Source organism: Tachysurus fulvidraco, chromosome 5 (assembly GCF_022655615.1).
Source record: "Tachysurus fulvidraco isolate hzauxx_2018 chromosome 5, HZAU_PFXX_2.0, whole genome shotgun sequence".
NCBI lineage: Eukaryota > Metazoa > Chordata > Actinopteri > Siluriformes > Bagridae > Tachysurus > Tachysurus fulvidraco.
In genome coordinates, this window is record NC_062522.1 from 11,562,751 (window position 1) to 11,582,730 (window position 19,980).

Sequence of the window (19,980 nt, forward strand, 5' to 3'; positions counted from 1 at the left end):
CAGTACAGCGGTGTATGGGGCTAGCCTGGCCTTCCCTTAGGAGGCAGCCAAAAGGCAAGTGGATGTGAAGAAAACTCCCTGATGGATGAGTGTTATAGTGCTGAGATGGGAAACACAGCATTAATGAGCAAAACCCCCTGCTTGCTCTCTGCTGCACAGTCATCATGATGACCTCAAACTGCCACGCAGGATCTGATATATACAGCTGCACGGGTATGTGAGGAAACCCACATTATTCAGCATCATACGTATATATATCCCTATGTCCACCTCTGTCCAGCATTACACTGTTCAGATCCATAACAACACATATAACATGGCTTAGAAGTCCAATCCACTTGTATTTAGACAAAAATAGTTACACAAGTCAGTTGTTTTATTTATTTTTTACAGTAACACATGTTTAATGGGCAACTATGTGATATAGAACATTGGAAATTATGTGAAATAGGCAGGACTATTGTATTTACTCATGGACTGAATCATGTGTAAAAAGCTAGGTACTACCCAACTCTATCAATAAACGTGCACATTTAATGAAAAGAATAGACAAGTAAAGTAATAAATGAGTCATAAACATTATCTAATCATTCAAGACTAAGATATGGATCTTAGTTCCAAATCTTACAATATCTCTGGCACTCACAATACCAACACTATAAAACAAATTAATTTTGTCTCTTAAAACCAGGTATTGCTATAAAACCTTATTAATTATTCACACAAAGTACCACACTTAAATACTGGATATGATTTCTGATAATGTTTAGTGTATGCTGTGGCACAAATGACCAACTCACACAAAATAACAGCGATCTGGAGGCAATACACAATTCATGATGGCAAAGACAGCAAAGCAGAATGCAAAACTACACTTTGTGAAAATATCAAGAGTAGATACTACAGCATCTTCCTGCACATCTCAGCATGAAGAGTTCATGGCTACCAGCACACAGCAGCAGGAAAAATGTTAGGTGAGTGAAAATAACAACTCTTAGTAGGTTATTCCGAATGAACATACACATGAGTAAAAGAAAAGGATTGCAGCGTAATAAAAACAAAAGCATATTTTACTGAAGATTGCTTTTCCAAAGTGAGACAGAACCGTGCTTTTCTCGATCCGAGGCAGCTATCATAGCTAGCTCAAGCAACTCGCTAAAGCTTCACTCTAGGACAGCGGTGTTCAATCTTAACTACAAAGGGCCGGCCCTTTGAGTCTACTAAAAGCCAAGAACGACTGATTAAACAGGTGGAATCAAGGGTGGCTTCTGCTTGGTTGGAGAACGTCAAGACACGTGTACACATTTTATGGAAATATAAACAGAGCTAAGTAAGTAGCTAGTTACTCATTTTGGTAACAGTATTTGTATAGACATGAACTCATTTGTCTGTGGTCTGAAAAAATGGCATATGTATTAATTATGTATTAATAAACATCCCTTGTTTGTGATTAAAAGATAAGGAAAGGTGTCACTGGTTATCCAAATAGAAAATTCTAATCTAATTATATTGCAAAAGGTTCTTAAAAGGGCAAAAACTGCTTTGTTGATTTAATACAGACTATTGATTGATTGATTGATTGATTGATTGATTGATTAATTGATTGATTAAAATGCAATAGTTTTGATAAGCAATAAAACAATGAATGGTAATAGTCAGATTAGAACTAGTCTGATTTATGATTCCTAGTGTACCAGATTTAGAGCTAGAGCTTTGAGCCCAAACCCTGAACAGAAAGTCTGACAGCATCATGGAGCAGCTTCACAGTCACAGCATGAGTAAATTAGATTCACTGCCACACTGCAGTGTCTCCTCTTACCTGCTTGCAGTTCACTAGTCCACTCTGGCGCTGCTGTACCTAAAGCCCCAAAAATGTGTCAGACTCAATACCTGGCAACCCACAATGGAATTTCAAGTCATGCTTTTCCATGAGCTGAACTGCCAGCTCTTTCTGTTTTATACAGAAATATATTTAATTTTTCTACTTAAATTATTCTTATTGATTACACATTAACATATTAGGTTTCAATTTAACAATAGAGATGGAAAATGTTCTCACACAATTTATCTTGGTTTCATTGTTTACACAGCAAAAACCTGCCATTTTAAGAGGGGTGTGTAGACTTTTTATATTCACTGTATAAACCAGGCTTGTAACACCAAGAGTTTATTCAATATGATGCAGATATTTTATCGCTTGGCCCTAATAAGAAAAACTCAGGAACAAATAACATACATATCTACCTTAAATATATCCCATCTAGCTATGCTGAGATATATAACAGTGTTTGGATGTGATACAATTTCACAGTGTTTTGAAGGAAAACGTTACGGTAGGCCATGTTTTCTGCCAGTGTATAAAAGGGATGAAAGGGATTGTGATACAGTTCAATTCATGTGTTCTTTGTACAGGGTCATGGTGGATCCAGAGCCTGTCACAGGAATATTGAATATTAGGCAGGAATATACCCAGGATGGGACAGATGTCCATCACAAGGTACCAGTGTAATCAGTCCAACAAGCAAACATCTTTTTTAGGTGTCTAGAGAAAAAATACAATGAGACAGGTAACAGGCAAAACTCCAACCAGGCAGGAACTGTAGTTCAGGATAAACTCTAACCCAAAAATACAGCAGAGATGGTACGGTAGGTGGTTTCAGGAGTGGCTAAAGTATCACCGGCAGTAATTAAGTCCCTTTAGTTTTGCTTTGGTGTCTAAAAGTACACTTTGAAAAACCCACTGTAAGAAAACCCACTGTATCTTTGGCTTGCTTTGCAACCAAAGATAAAGAACAACCTATGTGTAGTATGAAACTTTACCAATGTGGTAATGCACTGTAACGCTAAATTATAGATGTCATTGCCTTCCAAAATTTTTTTGTTTTAGATCAGAGTACCTATGTTATAAACACCAACAATAGTTTAACACAGGGGTGTTAAACTCAAATTCACAGTGGGCCAAAATATAAAACTGAGATAAAGTCACGGGCCAAACTGAATATTTAGTGAAAAATTAACTGCAACTGATATGTAATGTTCAACCTTTTTCATATGGAAACAAACTTTAGTTTTGCTTAAATACAGAATTTGGAACAACCAGAGCTTGATATTACAAACACATATTGATTACTGTGATATTACACACAAGAAATTAAATTTGAAATAAAAGACACATCAGTGGTGTTCATTTCGCAAACTTTGACCATACACTTTTTGACAAACTCTCCCTAATTAAAGGGCAGATTTTGCAGTCTCTGCTGCCACAATAAAGCTTTACAGCAGGTTCACTTTTTATTTTGCTTTCATGAACATAATCTGCCGGGAAACCAGACTTTTTTTCATCTCCTCCACCTTCTGGAGCTTCTGCTTTACATCCAGGTCCTTATACTTCTCACATTCCCGCCCCCCCGGGCCAGAGTTTGACACCCCTGGTTTAACACAGCACTACCTTGCAATAAAAGTGTTCCCATTAAAATCAATGAATGATTATTAGTTGCTGATCTTTTATTGAAATTTTTGTTTAAGATGACATCTGTAGTTAAAAAAATGAGGATTGTTGTCTTTAGTGTTTCTGCGTCATTTTGAATACTACTGTATGTGTTATTGGAAACACACTCCTCTCACTACCATCTATCAACTGCTGAGACAAAGAGAAGTCCTACAGAGAGCCTATTCAATAGACAATGAGTTTCAAAACCTGAGTACAGCCTCTACAGTGACTGGACTACAGAGCTATAGTGGTCTGAAAAATAAAATGGAAGATGCAAAACTACAGGATGAAGAAGCACCACATTTCTGAGAGCTCCAGTGAGCCCCAGGCCCACCGTCACACCCTCTGTGAGGCCAGATTGTCTGGATAATGGGCTGCAGTGATGGGTCAACATTCCCAATTTATGTATCTAACTCAGGTACACCTATGTTACTGGGTAACGTTTGATGTGCATGTCATGGAATCTGTCTCTAAAATATGATTCTAAACATGCAAGGTCAGGAAAGTACACATTAATAAGAAGAATTGTGGCTGATACTGTATTGTCTACTGAGGACAGCAGATTGCCCTATTTTCAATTTTCTGACATTTGCTTATTTTGCAACTTTGGAAAGCATTAAAAAGCCATGAATTTGTGTCTGCTTAATGGACAACAGACAAGTATGATAGGTTTCAGAGCTCAAAGCACACTGCAAGTTATTAATACTTCACCTTGAGAAGCTAATGAGAGCTGTTTGCATTAGCATCACTATGCCACACTGATGCCAAAGCATACAAAAGACATTATGTAGAAAGGATCAGAAAAAGCACTATAAAAAAAACTGCATTGTTGAATCAAGGAAAGACACAGGTTTCTAACATACCTGTTCTCATTTCTGTAATAGTAAATTTACACGAAAAATTACAATTATTATTGGAATATCTGTGGTGTTTTTTTTTTTTACATTAATAATAATATGCTAATTGGGTAACAGCAACCCCAACTGCGCTTCACATCAAGGCTGCATTACACGAACCTGTCCCGAACCTCAAATGTTTTATTTCTTGATTTAATTAAAAATAACCTGAGATTCTGAGCTTTTCACCTGGACATTAATTATAGTTAATGTGTGAAACATAGTCCAAGCAAAGAGAAACCATTTTTCAGGTCAAAACTCTCATCAATTTAAACCTCACAAGGAAGTGAACTGAACATTGTGACTCATTGCCTGTACATGACAGAGCTACACAAACCTGAAAAAATATATTTAAAAAAAGGTGCGTAATAAACCCATGCTGCAGTTTGTGTCTGACTAGAAAAACCTGGACTTACAGACAGGACATTGTGTGCAAAATTAAATAGGTTTAAGCTTTTTTTCTCTCTCGGGAAGCATGGCCTCACCTTATCCACCCTGTTAGCATGGGAACAGGGGCTTTATCTCACCACAGCAAAAAACTAAATCTTGGGAAGCACATAAATCTCTACCATTCTTTTAGTGAGGACCAAATACAGTACAGTACAGTATAATAATAATAATAATAATAATAATAATAATAATAATAATAATAATAATGATGATGATGATGATGATGATGATGATGATGATGATTGGGGGGGGAGGGCACGGTGGCTTAGTGGTTAGCACGTTTGCCTCACACCTCCAGGTGCCCAAGATAGGCACAGGCTCCCCGTGACCCGAGAAGTTCGGATAAGCGGTAGAAAATGAATAAATGAATGATGATGATGATGTTGATGATGATGATTGGTAGGTTCACAATGGTTTAATGGTTTCATGTTTGTCTCACACATCCGAGGAAAAATTACTGGTTTGATTCCCAGCTTTGCCTTTTGGCTGTTGAGTTTTTTGTATGTTCTCCCCGTGCTTAAGATGTTTCCTCAGAGTACTCAGTTTTCCTTCCCAAGTCCAAACACTTTGGATGTAGGCTGAAATCCATCATTAAATTGTCTATAGTGTATAAGTGTCTATATGCAACTGTACCCTGCATACCCACACCTTGCCCTGAGTACTCTGGGATAAATTCCAGGTTCCCTGTGACCATGTGAAGGGTAAGCGGCAAAGAAAATGGATGATGATAACGTTCTGCATCGGAAAGACTCATCATGATAGTTCAATGCTGCATAAATCTTATGATTGAGGAGTCCATGAATCCTGCTTCCAAATGCTCATCAGTTGTACTTGTCAAGCTATAATTGTTTGTGGAGTGATCGTCCAGACCAGTCTCATTAACTCCAGATAAGTGAATCATTTCATTCTTGTGATCCAAGCTTTAACTAGGCATGGCAAGTGTACACTAGTGTGTTCTAATACGTGTTTAACCGAGTCCTCCCCTTTTCTGTCCTCATGTGTGCATGTGTTACATCACTCGCTCCGAGCAGCGTAATGTGCGTAAAGCAACATCACAAACATCTATGGGAGCAGAACTGCCATGGAGCAAAGAGTTCAAATATGATCATTAGGTGTAATTAATGATTGAGAATTCAGCCAGGTTCTAAATCATTAAAGAATAAAAAAAGAAAACTAGACTACTGTTTATACAGTTAATCAAATACAGAAATCTGAATCCTAAAAATGCCAATGATGCAATGATTATTGATATTTTACTAAACCACCACCAGATGAACAATGTAGATGTCTCTTTTTAGATGTAAGTTTGGTTGCCATGAGTTTCTGCCTTCACAGGAAATAAAACACTATCTAGTTTTGCTGTACAATCTCTCCTAGGCTTATCTCCTCACCCTGCCAGATAAGCAGCCACTGCTAAATTAGCAACTTTTTCAACAATTACTTCTGTAAAAAAAAAATGAGAGTAAACGCTGAATGCTGTTTTCCCATTTTAATTCATTGAGTAGTTTAATCACTTAATTACAAATCCTGAACATGAAAATTACTTATTTGATTTATCAGATTCCTCACCAGCCCAGTGAACAATACGTACATTCTATAAAATAAGTTTTAACTGAAGCAACAATGACACCTGAAATACTAATTTAAGATTTTGTCTATTTCTATATAGCCACAAAGATCAATAGTAAAACAGCATCCTGCCTGCATGCTTATTTATCACCTCTGGGATCTGCAGTGTATCCAAGGCAAAACGAACAGGCAGAACTTACACTGTATGCCAAGAATTGTGCGTGGGCAAAAGCAGGAAAGGAAATACCTTGGACACCAGCCAAGCAGTGGAAAAAGCCGGCCACTGGTGGACAAAGTCAGTGCAATGTTGTGTTGTGCTCCATTTTCTCTTTATTCTTCTATTTGTCTTTATTGCTCAGCCACTTACTTCCCTTGCTCTCAATGGTGGAGGAAATCCAATAAAGAGGCCTGAGGACTGTGAGGAAACCTTCAAGCAGATCTTGTGTACCTCAACAATCCTCTTCAGAATTTCTTTTCCAGGTGGATATCTCTTCTGTGGAAACTGGGGCTGTCCTTGCTAAGGGCAAAGAGGCATTACTGACACCAGTGTTGAAACTGTATTTAAAGCTCCGTCCAAGAGTGACTTGGGACTCCACTAAAACAAATGTTCTGTCTGGTCAATGTTCGTGTGTATTAATACTTGTTCGGCTGACACAAACCAGGTTGTGCCTTCATGTGGATCCAGACCTTGACAGATTTACACAAACTGTAAAGAACATCATCTTATTAAAATGCCTCAGTTCTGTACTGGCATTGGCATATCTCTTTATTGGCATATCCTTAGATTTGGTCACATATGTGACTAGTACTGCAGAGTTATAAAGTACTAGTTCCTAATGTTACTACAATGTTCCTAATGTTACTACAATATCAAGTGATGCAGGCAATTAATGCAATCCAAATCGTATAACCAGTACAACATGTCTGGATGTGTGAATGAGTGCTTGCATGATGGCTTGCGGTGTATTGGTGACTCATCCACTATGTATTCCTGCCTGCTTCCAGTGTTTCTGAGCAAAGCTCCGGATCTACCACAACACTGACGAAAGATATTCCAAAAGGTGAATGAAATAAACGAATAAAAAAAAAGACAATAGACTAAATCCTGAAAAGCGTTAATGATGTAAACAGCACTTAACAAAAAGTGAGACCAACATTAGATTTTGCCAATCATCAGATGAAGCTTTTACATTTACAACACTTGACATCACATCATCAGTATCACCTGTAAAGTCTACCAGGAAGTTAAGGGTAGTGATTAGCCAACCTTTGTAAACCGTAGTTGTCAGGCTTCACCTGTCAGGGTGTCTAGTACAATGTCTAGTGCAAGCATATGACTAGTGACTATCTTTTCTGTTTGTTTCTGATAACATTGTATAGTCTTTACAGAAGGCAAGATGTTCCGCATCATTATTTCAGGTGCTTAAATTGTTCTACCTACACTTCCTTTATCTTGTAAGTGAAATTGGACCGATATTTCTTCTACGCAGTGCTTTATGATATGATGATGTTACTCAAAATTGTACATTGCACAATATTGCAATTCTCTCCTCGCTGTATATTGCTGATTTAAAGTTTCCTGATATTCATCTTGCAGCTTTTGCTGCTTCACCTAAATTTCCTCTCTCTTAACTTCTATAATTATCTTGCACTATTCCTGAAACAGAAACATTCATAAAGCGCTTGCTGTGAAGTTTACTCATTATCACTGCATGCCCGGATTGTGCTTTTCTTGTAATTTACTCTGCATTACTGCCATGAATAACAGCCAATCAATGCAAAACAATTCTGCCTCCTAAAGACTGACATATGATAATACGGAGGTGAAGCACAGCTGGAGTTCAGGATCCACTGTGCCAGTTGTCTGTGGCATCATATAGAGGAAGACTGACACAAACCCCACTTCATGACAGTTCACACATCATAGCTAAAGACTTAAACACAAGTAAGTGCTTACAACTTTTTTTAATACTTCAATCAGCACAGTGGACAAAATGGGTTAATCCCTTGACAGTCAGATGCCAGGAGGAAGGATAGAGAAATTTAAACTCCTAAATGAGAAATGCCATGAATTACCTCATGCTCAGCGGAAAGAAAGTCTATAAAGCACTGCTAACTTAGTGAGCAGCCAGCAGAGACATGCAGTAACACACTACTGTGTCTTTGCTTTGCAGGTCTGGAGGGATTACCAGCAGCTGCTCCATAGCTCATTATGGAAAAAAACGACGAGAAGAAAAGAGCAGCTTGAGTCGTCGAAAACAGGCAGGAAAGGATTAAAAACTTAATGGGCTGACACTGGCTGAGTAGATAGCATGAGAGTTTATTTCAATTAATTTTCAGCACTTCGTTTGTTGCTGGTCAAGTCGCTTGATTTGAGCATCCAACTTGACAGAATGGCAAATATAAATGGCATTCTTCAGTTAAGAGTCTGTTGTACTATTTTGGCAACCTGCAAAATGCTAAATGTCATTGTCAGTGTGGATTAAAAGTAATGTTTGAAGCACAGTATAAAATTAGTGCTCAAGACGAAAAACAGTTTTCTACACATATGCAAGTACACATTCATTATTTATGTCTTATCGTCAACTGGCCCGTTTTAGTGAGTCTGTGCCCAGGATAGCCACGGATTCCTGTTTGTGGCTGGCACGACATTAACCTGATGTGGTCTTCTGCTGTTGTTGTCCATCCACATTAAGGGAAGTGGTAGCTCAGTGGTTAAGACTTTTACTTTATTACTGAATTACTGTATCCTTCCTTGAACCAGTCTGGCCATTCTCCATAAGGCATTTCCACCAACAGAACTATGTTTTTTTTTTTGCTATATTTACACCATCTCTAGAGACTGTTCTGTGTAAAAATCCATGTAGATTCTGAAGTATTTAAACCAGCCAGTCTGGCAATAGCAATCATGCTATGGTCAAAATCAGTGAGATTTCCCCCTTTCTGAGGGTTGATGTTACCCAAAGCTGCTGGTCTTATCTGCATGATATTATGTATTGTGCTGGTGCCTCATGATTAAGCTTCAGAACCAAGAAAACTTTACAGACTATAGTTGTTAGCCTCATTGACTTAAAAAAGTTGTGAATAAGGAAATTACATTTTATATAACAAGTGATAACAAGGATCTAGCTTGTTTTGCAGACATATCATGACATTAAATGTAACTAAAAAAATGATAAAAATGTATTTCATGTCATTATGTAATAAATAACCTCTGTGGTATAGGAGGACTAAAACAATTCAGGATGTACATCTGTAAGAAAAGAATAACTTTACCTTCAACATAACTATCCAGTCACACTACCCCCTTAATTGATTCTTTTCCTATAACAGGATGTTTGATTCCTTACATATTATTTACCTCTAACCACACAGTAGAGAGATCAGATCCACTGCCTATTTGCTGTTGGCAAGCTACGCTTTAGCCGTAGCTAAATAAAAAGGCAAACATCAGAGAGAATCCACTCATATGCCTTAACCCTTGTATGGTGTTCATATTTTTGTTAGTCAGCCAGTGTTTGTGGGTCTGGTGGACCCGCTGCATTTTTGGGTTTTTAATTCAACACAATCAAAAATATTATGTTAAAATACTCTACAGATGTTTACTTTATCCCAATTACAAGCAATATAAACAGCATATATGCTTAATATTTGCCCTTTACCTTTATTACATCACATTTTTTAATTAAAGTGCTACTCGTTTTTATTATTATTTTTTTTATCAAATGTAATAAAAAAAAGAAAATCAAATTTAATCAAGCTATGAGTAGGAAAAAATCAACAAATTTACAAGGAAGCAAAGTTTTTCAAAACTATTGATGTTTATGAATATGGGTCCCACAGACAACATACAAGGGTTAAATACTTACAACAACATTTTGAGTGTCTTAGTGTAAAAGATTTGCAACAATGAGACAGCAATCAAAAATATGTTATAGGTAATCAATAACCATGAACACACAAAAAACACAGATTGTGAACGCAGCATTCAGCAAGCAGTCGAATGAATGCGAAAATATATTTGACGTGAAATACCCTTTATCTATAAATGAGGCTAGTTCAGCTAGCGTGTGATGTAATGCAAAATATTCAGCAACATCGGTTTACTCCAGTCCAGCAAACAAACAAGTCAAGAGCTTTGGAAGATACGCCTGAATAAAGTAAAGCACTATAAGCTTGCTCTGGTTCATATTTTTACATCAGTGGATGATAGATTGGACTTATAAGATTCCTCATCTTTTATGCTTCCAAGCACAGGCTTAGAAATAGTGTTCTAGATGCCTAATAAATATCTAAAGTGCCGTGCAGCTCTGAGATGAATGAGAATCGCCTGATGAACCATGTGGTGTAAAATGTAAAAGATGCAGTTAAAATCTATCCTGAAATTAGACTTCACTCATGTTCTCAGTGATGGGCAAATCAGTAGCCTGAATTCACATCTGGGATATTAGTCATAGCTATACAGACAGTCAGGTGGGCTTAACAAGCAGAAAAATTATTAACTTTCCCAAAAGAAACATTTTGGTATCTAGGTTTAAATTTAACATGAATTTATAAATGCAGTCATTACAGAATCAGGAAGACGCAGGTATTTGAAAACGCTGCCAAACCTAAGCAAACACAAAGCTGTCATACAAGTCATTACTTTCTCTTAGTTTCTATTAACACACTTAGCTAGATAGCTAACACTCTTTTATTACATTATTTAAGCCACTACTTTTGAACATAGTCAGTTCCTTTACACTTAAATGAATGAATTTATAGCCTGTCCAAAACCCCTGCTTTTTTTCTGGACATCAGAAACACCGAGCCACAGAGAAATGAACTTCTACACACACTCAGCAGCAGCGTTGTAATGTAACGAAGTACAAATACTAATAGAAATAGAAATTTCACGTATACTGTACTTTACTTAAATTTATGTCAACTTTCACTTTTACTCCACTACATTTCCTAGATAAAATGTATACTTTTACTCCGTTATATTTCCACTAAGCATCTTCGTTACTCGTTACTACAAAATAAAATCAGAAGAAATGTGTGCGACTGCAAAAAGAGAAGTTTGGCGAATCACTCTCCCTGCATTACGCAGCTCCGCACGCCCTATTTCAGCGTAATGTTGCCAAAAGGAGGCAGAAGCATAACTGAAACTGCCATGGAAGCACCTACTGGAGGACCTCCCATTATCATTACCGGGTTGGCCGCCCCTGTCGTAGACGACTACCCCGATGATAGTGGTGAACAGGGTAAGGAAGATAACATTATACACCCGTGGCCGTATTTGCAAGAAATGTCTCTGTAGATTGGAATGAAAGATTCTTCCTACCCTATGAAGTGCCTCTTATGCCTACCGAAAATCACTGAAATTTTACTTTTTACTTTTAATACTTAAGTACATTAAATATCAGAAAATTACTTTTGATACTTAAGTACAGTAAATATCAGAAAATTACTTTTGATACTTAAGTACAGTAAATATCAGAAAATTACTTTTGATACTTAAGTACAGTATATATCAGATACTTTAAGACTTTTACTTGAGTAATATTCTAAAAGGCAACTTTCACTTCTACCAAAGTCTTTTTCTAGTACGATACTTGTACTTTTACTCAAGTATTGCTTTCTAGTACTTTATACAACACTGCTCAGCAGTGGGAGTGTAACATTGGCTCACACACTTGCACTTACTCTGTGTTGTCTGATACTCACTAATAAACCACAAACCATAAGACAGGACAACATACAACCTGTCAACCCAGATCTATAGCAGAAGAAATGATGAAAACTAAATAAGTATATGGTTTAATACGTACACTCAATGGTAACTGGAACACCAATATACCTGATTATTTGTGCGATTGTCCACTAATTTGTGTGGTGGCATGTCCTACTGCATCCCCCACTATCTGTACTACCACCTCCCCTATACTGGTCCACCCACTTCCCATGCCACCCGTCCTTCAGTCCAGAGAACACCACACAATTCTTACCCTAAGGTTCCTTAACCATCAGGCAGGTGGTGCTAATAAACCGTTTGACACTTGTATTGTTTCTAATTGATGGACTTGTCCGGATAAAAAAAAAATATATCTGTAAAGTAAGATCCTGAGGGAGAGAAAGATGGAATATGTTAAAGATGACATCTTGAACCAGCAGGTGCACATCCAGTGCAAAAGGTGACCAATCAGTAGCCTAGTTGCCAACAAGGTTTGGAAATTTGTCATTTTATTTTCAGTTGGCTATCAAACAAGCAAGTTTAACAGACAGAAAAGAAATGGCTCCTTGTTGACTATCTGGAAATTAGTTATCACACACAGATAACATGATCTTATCAGCACTGCCAGAAGACAGGAGGTGGTAGCTCAGTGGTTAAGATGTTGAACTACTGCTCGTGAGGTTATAAGTTGAAATCCCATCACTGCCAAGTTGCTAGGCTCTTAACTCCCAACTGCTCAGCTGTATAAATGCAAGGTAAAATGTATGGCACAATGCACAAAATCATGCAGACTCTGGTCAAAAGTTCACTCTGTTATCTCTCTGATTTTGACAGAAGCATGACTGCTGATGACATGAGGTTGGTTTGAGTATGTTTAAAACTGTTGATTTTTTAATTCTCCTGGGATTTTCACACAAAACCGTCTCTAGACTTGACACAGAAAAGGCAAAAAGCAGGTCAGGACAGAATGGTCAAACAAGCATCTCAGACAGCACAAGCCAACAAAAGTGGACAGGCTACAATAGCTACTATTAACATCAGTTTCCTTATAGCCAAGGAGCCTGGGGCTACAGAGGGCACAAGTTGTCTAAAAATAAAAAATATCCCATGAGGCTTGACATGTTGTGTGTTCTGATCTTATAATCTGATTACACAAGTGACCAGTGAGTGTGCATTTAGCAACTTTAGAGCACATTTCTTACTGTATAGATCACTTGCATGTCCTCACACTGTGAGCGGATTAAACATGATATCCATTATGTTGAGTTCAGGCTGAAAGGTTATTTCCTGAATGTCATTAGAGCAAAACGTTGGCATCCTATTATTTAATAATCCTTTTTACTACTTTATGCTATTCATGAAGGTTGCAATCAGCATTCATTGCTAATATCTTAAGGTGATATATGAAAAACAGTTTTTAGTTAACAAACTGCTTATTCAAACCTTATTCAACTGCAAAATTCACTTTGCTAAAACTTTTATTACTTTTGTAACTTTTTAAGAGTTTTTTTATTCATAAAGCCACAGTTTTTCTTGTTAACAGATTATGTGAAGCAACTTAAGCGAACTCTCATGATTGAAACATTGTGGGAATTTTGTGCCTTTTGCCACAGATTTATTAAAACAAACATTTTAGTTGTATAGATCTAGTTTCTTTACTTATTTGTAAAATAAGTGGAGCAATAGATGTATACTGATATCTGCAGATCTTCACAAAGACATGCAGGATGAATTCTGGGATGTTAGACAGGGATGATAAAAACCAAGACAACTATCTACACATCAAGTTTATGTAATTAAATAATTCAGACACAGGCTGGGATACGCAGAGGACTATGCAGTTATGTAACTACAGTAACTTGCCCTCCTCTTTTTGAACAAGCTTGGGAAGATTACAAGAAAAACAACACAGATACTAGTACTACTATTCCTAATAATGTCATGCTTCATGAAAGGTCATTTCGCACATGACTTCTGGTAAACATGGTTGCATCAACAGGATTTTTTTTCACCAAACAAGCATGATTTCTGTCTCTGACAGAAATTCTGTCCCTTTATTTCAGAAACTGAAATAAAACACAAATATGCATGGTTTACTCCAGGCAGCAAGTGTTGCAGGGTGCCTAGAGCATAGCTGATGGAAAGAGAACAACGCTACGAGCTGTCACATCTGTCAGAAATCAATGGAAGCTTTTCATTTTGCCATAAGGATGTTACAGAGCTTCAGTGCTGGAATTTACTCTTACATTAAAATATTAAACACTCCTGAAAATAAACTGAATGTGCTTTGAATGTCATTTCAAAGCATTGCAAGATTTATTCTGTCATCTCCATGATCCTGAGTATGACAGAATAATTTACAAGTCGAACTTCAGGATGGAAAGGAACAAACTATACTGTACCTTATTTATGACAGATTTATTAGCAATGATGATGCACAGCTTCAAGAAAGGAAAAAACCCACAGCTTTTTCTCCCTACCTTGCATCCGAACATGAGCGAGATGGTGCTGTTGGTGCATGCTACTTTGCAGTGGCACAACATTGGCGAAACGCAATCCAAGTTCTTGATGCTGGGAGACATGCTCTCCGTGCCTGGGCTAGTGTGATCGGTCAGCGATCGAACAGGTCACCGGCGTGTGCTTTCTCACACGCTGCCCGCTGACTGATCCTGGCACGCACCGTCATCTCTCGGCTCAGTGCGCGCCAGCCCCTGTGCGCTCAGTGGACTCGCGGAAAGAGTGGCTGAGCGGGGAGCTCCGGAGCAGCCATGCTGCCTGTGGAGAGTCCTGCGCTGGGAGGGCTGATGATGGAAAGAGGGGGGAGGAGAAGAAGGATTAGAGGCGAGGCGAGGCAAGGCTGGGCTAAGTGGGATGATCCGCTTCAGCGCTGAATGCAAAGAGCAGCCTCTTCCATGCTTTACTCTGGGAGATGGAGGGAAAGATCGCAACTCTCCTGCCACTGACTGTCCAAACAAGGCACAGGCAGAAAAATACAGAGGCAGAGAAAAAGAGAGAGAAGAAAGAGGAGGGGCAAGCTGATGCATCGTGGGGCTTAACAGAGAGAGTTCTTACACTTTCTGAATTCAGGAGTCTTTCGTTGGACAGCTAAAGAGGAAACGTGGAGTATACCTGGTTGAGCCACAGGGTATGACAATTTACCTGCTTTAATTTTAAAAATAGAAAAGAAAAGTGGAGATTATATATTATTTAGGTATTAATTGAGTGCTTTAAAAGTTTAGCTGTGACCTCTAGTACGTATAGACTAATAAATCCAAGCTGAGTGCTGATGTGAGGAAAGCAGCAGATGAGACACAGAAAGGTAGTTAAACCTCTGTAAAATCGGTGCAAAAAGTGACAGCATTAATTTATAATTTACAGAAGCAATAGTGTGCTTTCAGCAATCTGCAGAGTCAGGAGACTCAGGGACTGGAAGCTGTGTAGCACAGTGTACAGAGGTGAAGTGAACAGAATAAGCTTTAACAGCTAAATCTGCTGATGGACCAAGTTTTACTGGGAAAAAAATCTCAACCTCAACATTTGCTTATGTTTGTGTACAGGCAGCACAAAGGTACACTTATAATATATATTTATATTTAGTAAACCTATATTTTACCTTGTCATAGTTACCTGACTGTATAGAATATACAGTATGGTGTAAATGACCTTTTAAATCATCAGTAAAAATAAAATGTGACAGTGGGGCTTATGTTGAAACATTACAAGTGATTTACCTCAGATGATGAGCAAGACTTATGCAGATATTTTTTTTGATATTTTGCAGAAAATGTCTAACCTTCCTGCTTCTTGATTTACAGCTGAGAGGAGGTGAAGATCTCAGAAGAAGGTTCTTTTCAAAAATATCATGGATGCCTCCTTGTTTGTCCTATATTGGTACCAAACTAGCCAGCTGAGTGTGATGAGTGATCACCTTTCCCATTTCGAAATACCATAATGTATAGTCAATGTTGACTGTGTCAACAGGCCTCCTGGCATGTGCAATGAGAAGAAGACCCCAGGGTCGACCAAGAACTAGACGGAGAAGGAAGAGGTAATCTCTGCTGAGATTGCTTCCCCAGACCCAAATAAGTGGAAAAAAATGGATTGATGGATGAAAAAGTCTTGCTTTGTTTACTGTTGCTGCTGTGAGCTGCTCATGTCCCTTACTAAACATCGGGTTGAGGAGACCATCCTGAACTTTGAAGTTGAGGGACATTTCCCAGTTGGAGATTTAATTGTGTTACAAGTTTTACTCACATGCACCGAGAGATTAAGTGTCTTTTTTGTGTAAACACATAAACAAATCATGACCTAAGTATTTTAAAGTTCTATCTCCGTAAAGAATGAATGGTTGATGATGAATGATCTCCAGGCAGTATTAGTGACCTGCAATTGTAGAAAAACGGTACAACGTCTTACTTGACATATATACAGGAATTTAATTTTGTTTAGAGTTCTACAAGTGTCACCACGCTGTTTCATGCTGTTTCCAACACACTTGAGAAATAATCTGTTTAAAACAGAGGTGAAACACATGACAATGGATAATGCCAAATTGATGTATGTGGTTTTTAAACACAGCACATTTAAAAATACTGTACTGCAGCTGAAAATTAAATAGTGTTGCTTAAACATCTCACATATATCTAGTGTATTAATTCTGTGTACTTCATGAAATGTGATCCTAAAACCTTGCTGCTGTTGACTGTTGTAACACTGTTTTGTGCAGCCTTGTGCTCAGCAATTTTTATAGTGAACAATGACTTTGTGTGTGTGTGTTTGAGCATGTATGCTGATGCTAATCACTCTGAGGAGCAGCTAAAGTAGCATGCTGTGACTTTATCTAGATCATAAAGTGCTGAATGCTCATGATGGTATTAGAAATTCAGAGATACAGCGATATGCGAGACAAAAAAGGAAGAGCGGAAGGATGAACTGAAATAATTTTTTGTAGGACTGATATTTCCATTAATTGTTTTTTTCCCCTTTTAATTTGTTCTTGAGTTGCCTCTGCAATTTTTTAATTGGGTCTTTTCTGATAGCATGAGACACTATTTTTGAAACCACGTTTTAAAGAAGCAATTAATAAATAAAACGGTAAGAAAATTCCTCAAGTTCATGTGCCACCCATTATATTACATTCAAGCTGTCAGAAAAGAAATCATTCAGCCAGAGACTCCATAAAATCCCATTACATAAAACTGACAGCAAAACCATTTATAGACAGTTTTCAATTTAACTCTGCACACATTATGCCAACATACTGTATAAACTTTTCCAGACTAAAACAAACCAGTCTGTCACTACACTGTACTGTATATTCCATGGTTAGACTAAGAAATATTCCATTCAGAGTAATATAAATTTATTTCAATCAGTCAGTGCAGACACACACTTATTTATAACCAGAGCAGCTTTACAGATGCCAATCTTCCATATATCATTTTGAGTGGTGAGAGAAAACCCATGGGGACATGGGAAGAATATATAAAACTACACATTAATCTAAGCCCAGGATGAAATGAGAGACCCTGGAGCTGGGAGGTAGCCACTATGCCACACGCATACAAGAATTCCTATAAATAAAATACACAATAACTACAACAAAATCCAAACATATCCAATACTGTGAACAGCAACAAAAAAACATAAAGAATTTATAAACCTGAGTGAGGCTCAGAATGCTAACTACATGTTTTAATATTTCATTTGAATTGACCCATGTGAATTCATACAGCTATGCAGCCACGTCATTTTGCTGAATTACTACAGCCCTGAGACTGAACCTCTTCCACACGATGAATACAGTTGAACATAAAGCGATATAAAATGCTTGATAGGTTTTACCCACTTTACCTGTGAAATAAGACCCAGTGAATTCAGCTAATATCATGAAACAGTAAATGCTGGAAGTCACTGTATGCCAGTTTTAGCTCACTTTATTAAGCTGAGTAACAGATATTTTTGATAGAAATTACATATTGCAAAATAGTCTGTAAATACATTAAACACTTATGTTTGCTTGAAGCTCATGTATCAATTGCTCTCACTTCCTAACTGCGACGTTCAGATAAAACGTTCTGGCTAGAAATAATGTGTCCTTCATATGCAGCAGTAACATATATACTGTAAAGTGATGTCAGCAACCTAGTTGTATTATGCTTCTGTCTATCCCCAGGATTGCTAATCACAATACAATCATACTGGATGTCCTTTCATCAAACTTCATACTGTTCGCCTTTACTCTTCTTCGGCTGTATATTTTAATATAATGCACTTTCTCATGTCGACTCATAGAGTTGTCTTTCCACTGTAGCCTCTGTTTTGCTGAAAACCTCTACAGCTCTCTGGTACAAATTACATACATACATACTGTATATATTTGCATACATAGACAGTTAATGTCAAACATCAGAATGAAGAAAAAGTACAAACTCTGTGATTTTACCCATAGCATGGAGGCTGTAAGCATGAATGTTAAGTGAGCAGAAAAGCATCTCAGAATGCATCTCAAACCTGGAGGTGGATGAGTTGCATCAGCAGAAGACCACATCTGGTTTCACTCGTGTCAGCTAAGAACAAGAATCCAAAACTATCATGGTCACAGACCCACTGAAAGAATAAAAGGTGATTTTTTTTCTAATTAGATAACGGTATGTATGTGCAGGCACACCATTGTTCTTCTACAGTGGACAGGGTGTGTGTATGTGTGTATTATTGGAGAGATTCAATATACATTGATGTCTACAGCGGCATCCATATTAAACTGTTTACATGCTGTCTTGTACACTTACTCAACTGCTGTTTTGCAGAAACATCCAGCTGCTGCTATTACACAAGTGTAAATATGTTTACTTGAACCTTGTCAGAGTCCTATATTTTTGCACATTGTACTGCCCAATATACAGTATGCACACTGGTTTCTGCTATTTTGTGTTTTTGTCCTGTTCAGTTTTGTATTGTCTATCTGCACTGTCTTTTGTCTTGCACAAGATTGAACATGATGCGCTTTATGTGGCTAGGACAATGTACAGTACTTTAAGTCCTTAGCTCTGTGTTATTTTTAAGTAGCTCTATGTTGTTTTTTATAGCTTCAGGATCCTGGAGAAACATTGTTTCATTTCAATATGCACTACATAACAGCTACATATAATAGAAATGATGACAAAAAGCTTCTAAACTCTTGACTTGACTTGATATTGAGCAGTACATTTAAGTGACATACGTTAAGTAAAATACGTACTGTACCAGACACACAGAGAATGCAAAATACACTAAAGTGACACAGAAGCTTCAGGAAAAAAACAGATCTGAAAAATTCTGCATTGTAACACTGGAAACCATTTGTAACAATCCACTGGTCTGGTTATTAACCTCAAGGGTAGACCATCTGCTAGCGGAGAGCAAAAAAAGGCTTCACAACAGCATGAAGCTCTATGGGGAGGATTTAGCATTAGAAAGCAATCTGAAAACAATTTGCAAGGGCAGAACGTCCCAACTGCTCTGCTGTGTGCTCTGCCTTTTTAGAGCCGGTGAAACCTAGTTTCTGAGAATTTAGGCTAAATAATATGCAAAAGTGCTCTGCTGCCCAGATTAAAGCTGCTCCGTATACTTAGAAACACATATAATCTGCTAATATATTCGACTAAAAATACATTGCATGCAGTGTCACTGGCCTGTGGTTGAGTAAATGTGTTTGCTTTCACCAGATTAGCACATGACTGTGTGTCTGGAGGGATTCAGAGGCCTTTCAGGCTCTTATTAAGATTGAAAGCTCATCCTGCTGCTTAGGGCCTTTTAGTCACAGGTAGGTCTGATCAAGCTCAGAGAAGGTGGAAATCGTGCACTGCTCCCTAGCAATG

At 37.7% G+C, this 19,980-nt stretch overlaps 1 protein-coding gene across 7 annotated transcripts in view; it reads right to left on the bottom strand.

The window, feature by feature from the left end:
• dlg1a (discs large MAGUK scaffold protein 1a) overlaps positions 1–19,980 on the bottom strand; it is a 115,103-nt gene that overhangs the window by 69,585 nt on the left and 25,538 nt on the right. For 2 of the 7 annotated variants that reach the window (XM_027146848.2, XM_027146847.2), the window contains exon 1: positions 14,602–14,859. The exons of the other annotated variants lie outside the window; for them this stretch is intronic. In XM_027146848.2, the coding sequence (XP_027002649.1) occupies positions 14,602–14,703 (102 nt within the window). In that variant the 5' untranslated portion in view covers positions 14,704–14,859. Of the gene's footprint in view, positions 1–14,601; positions 14,860–19,980 lie in introns of those variants that run through there. 7 annotated transcript variants of the gene reach the window in all.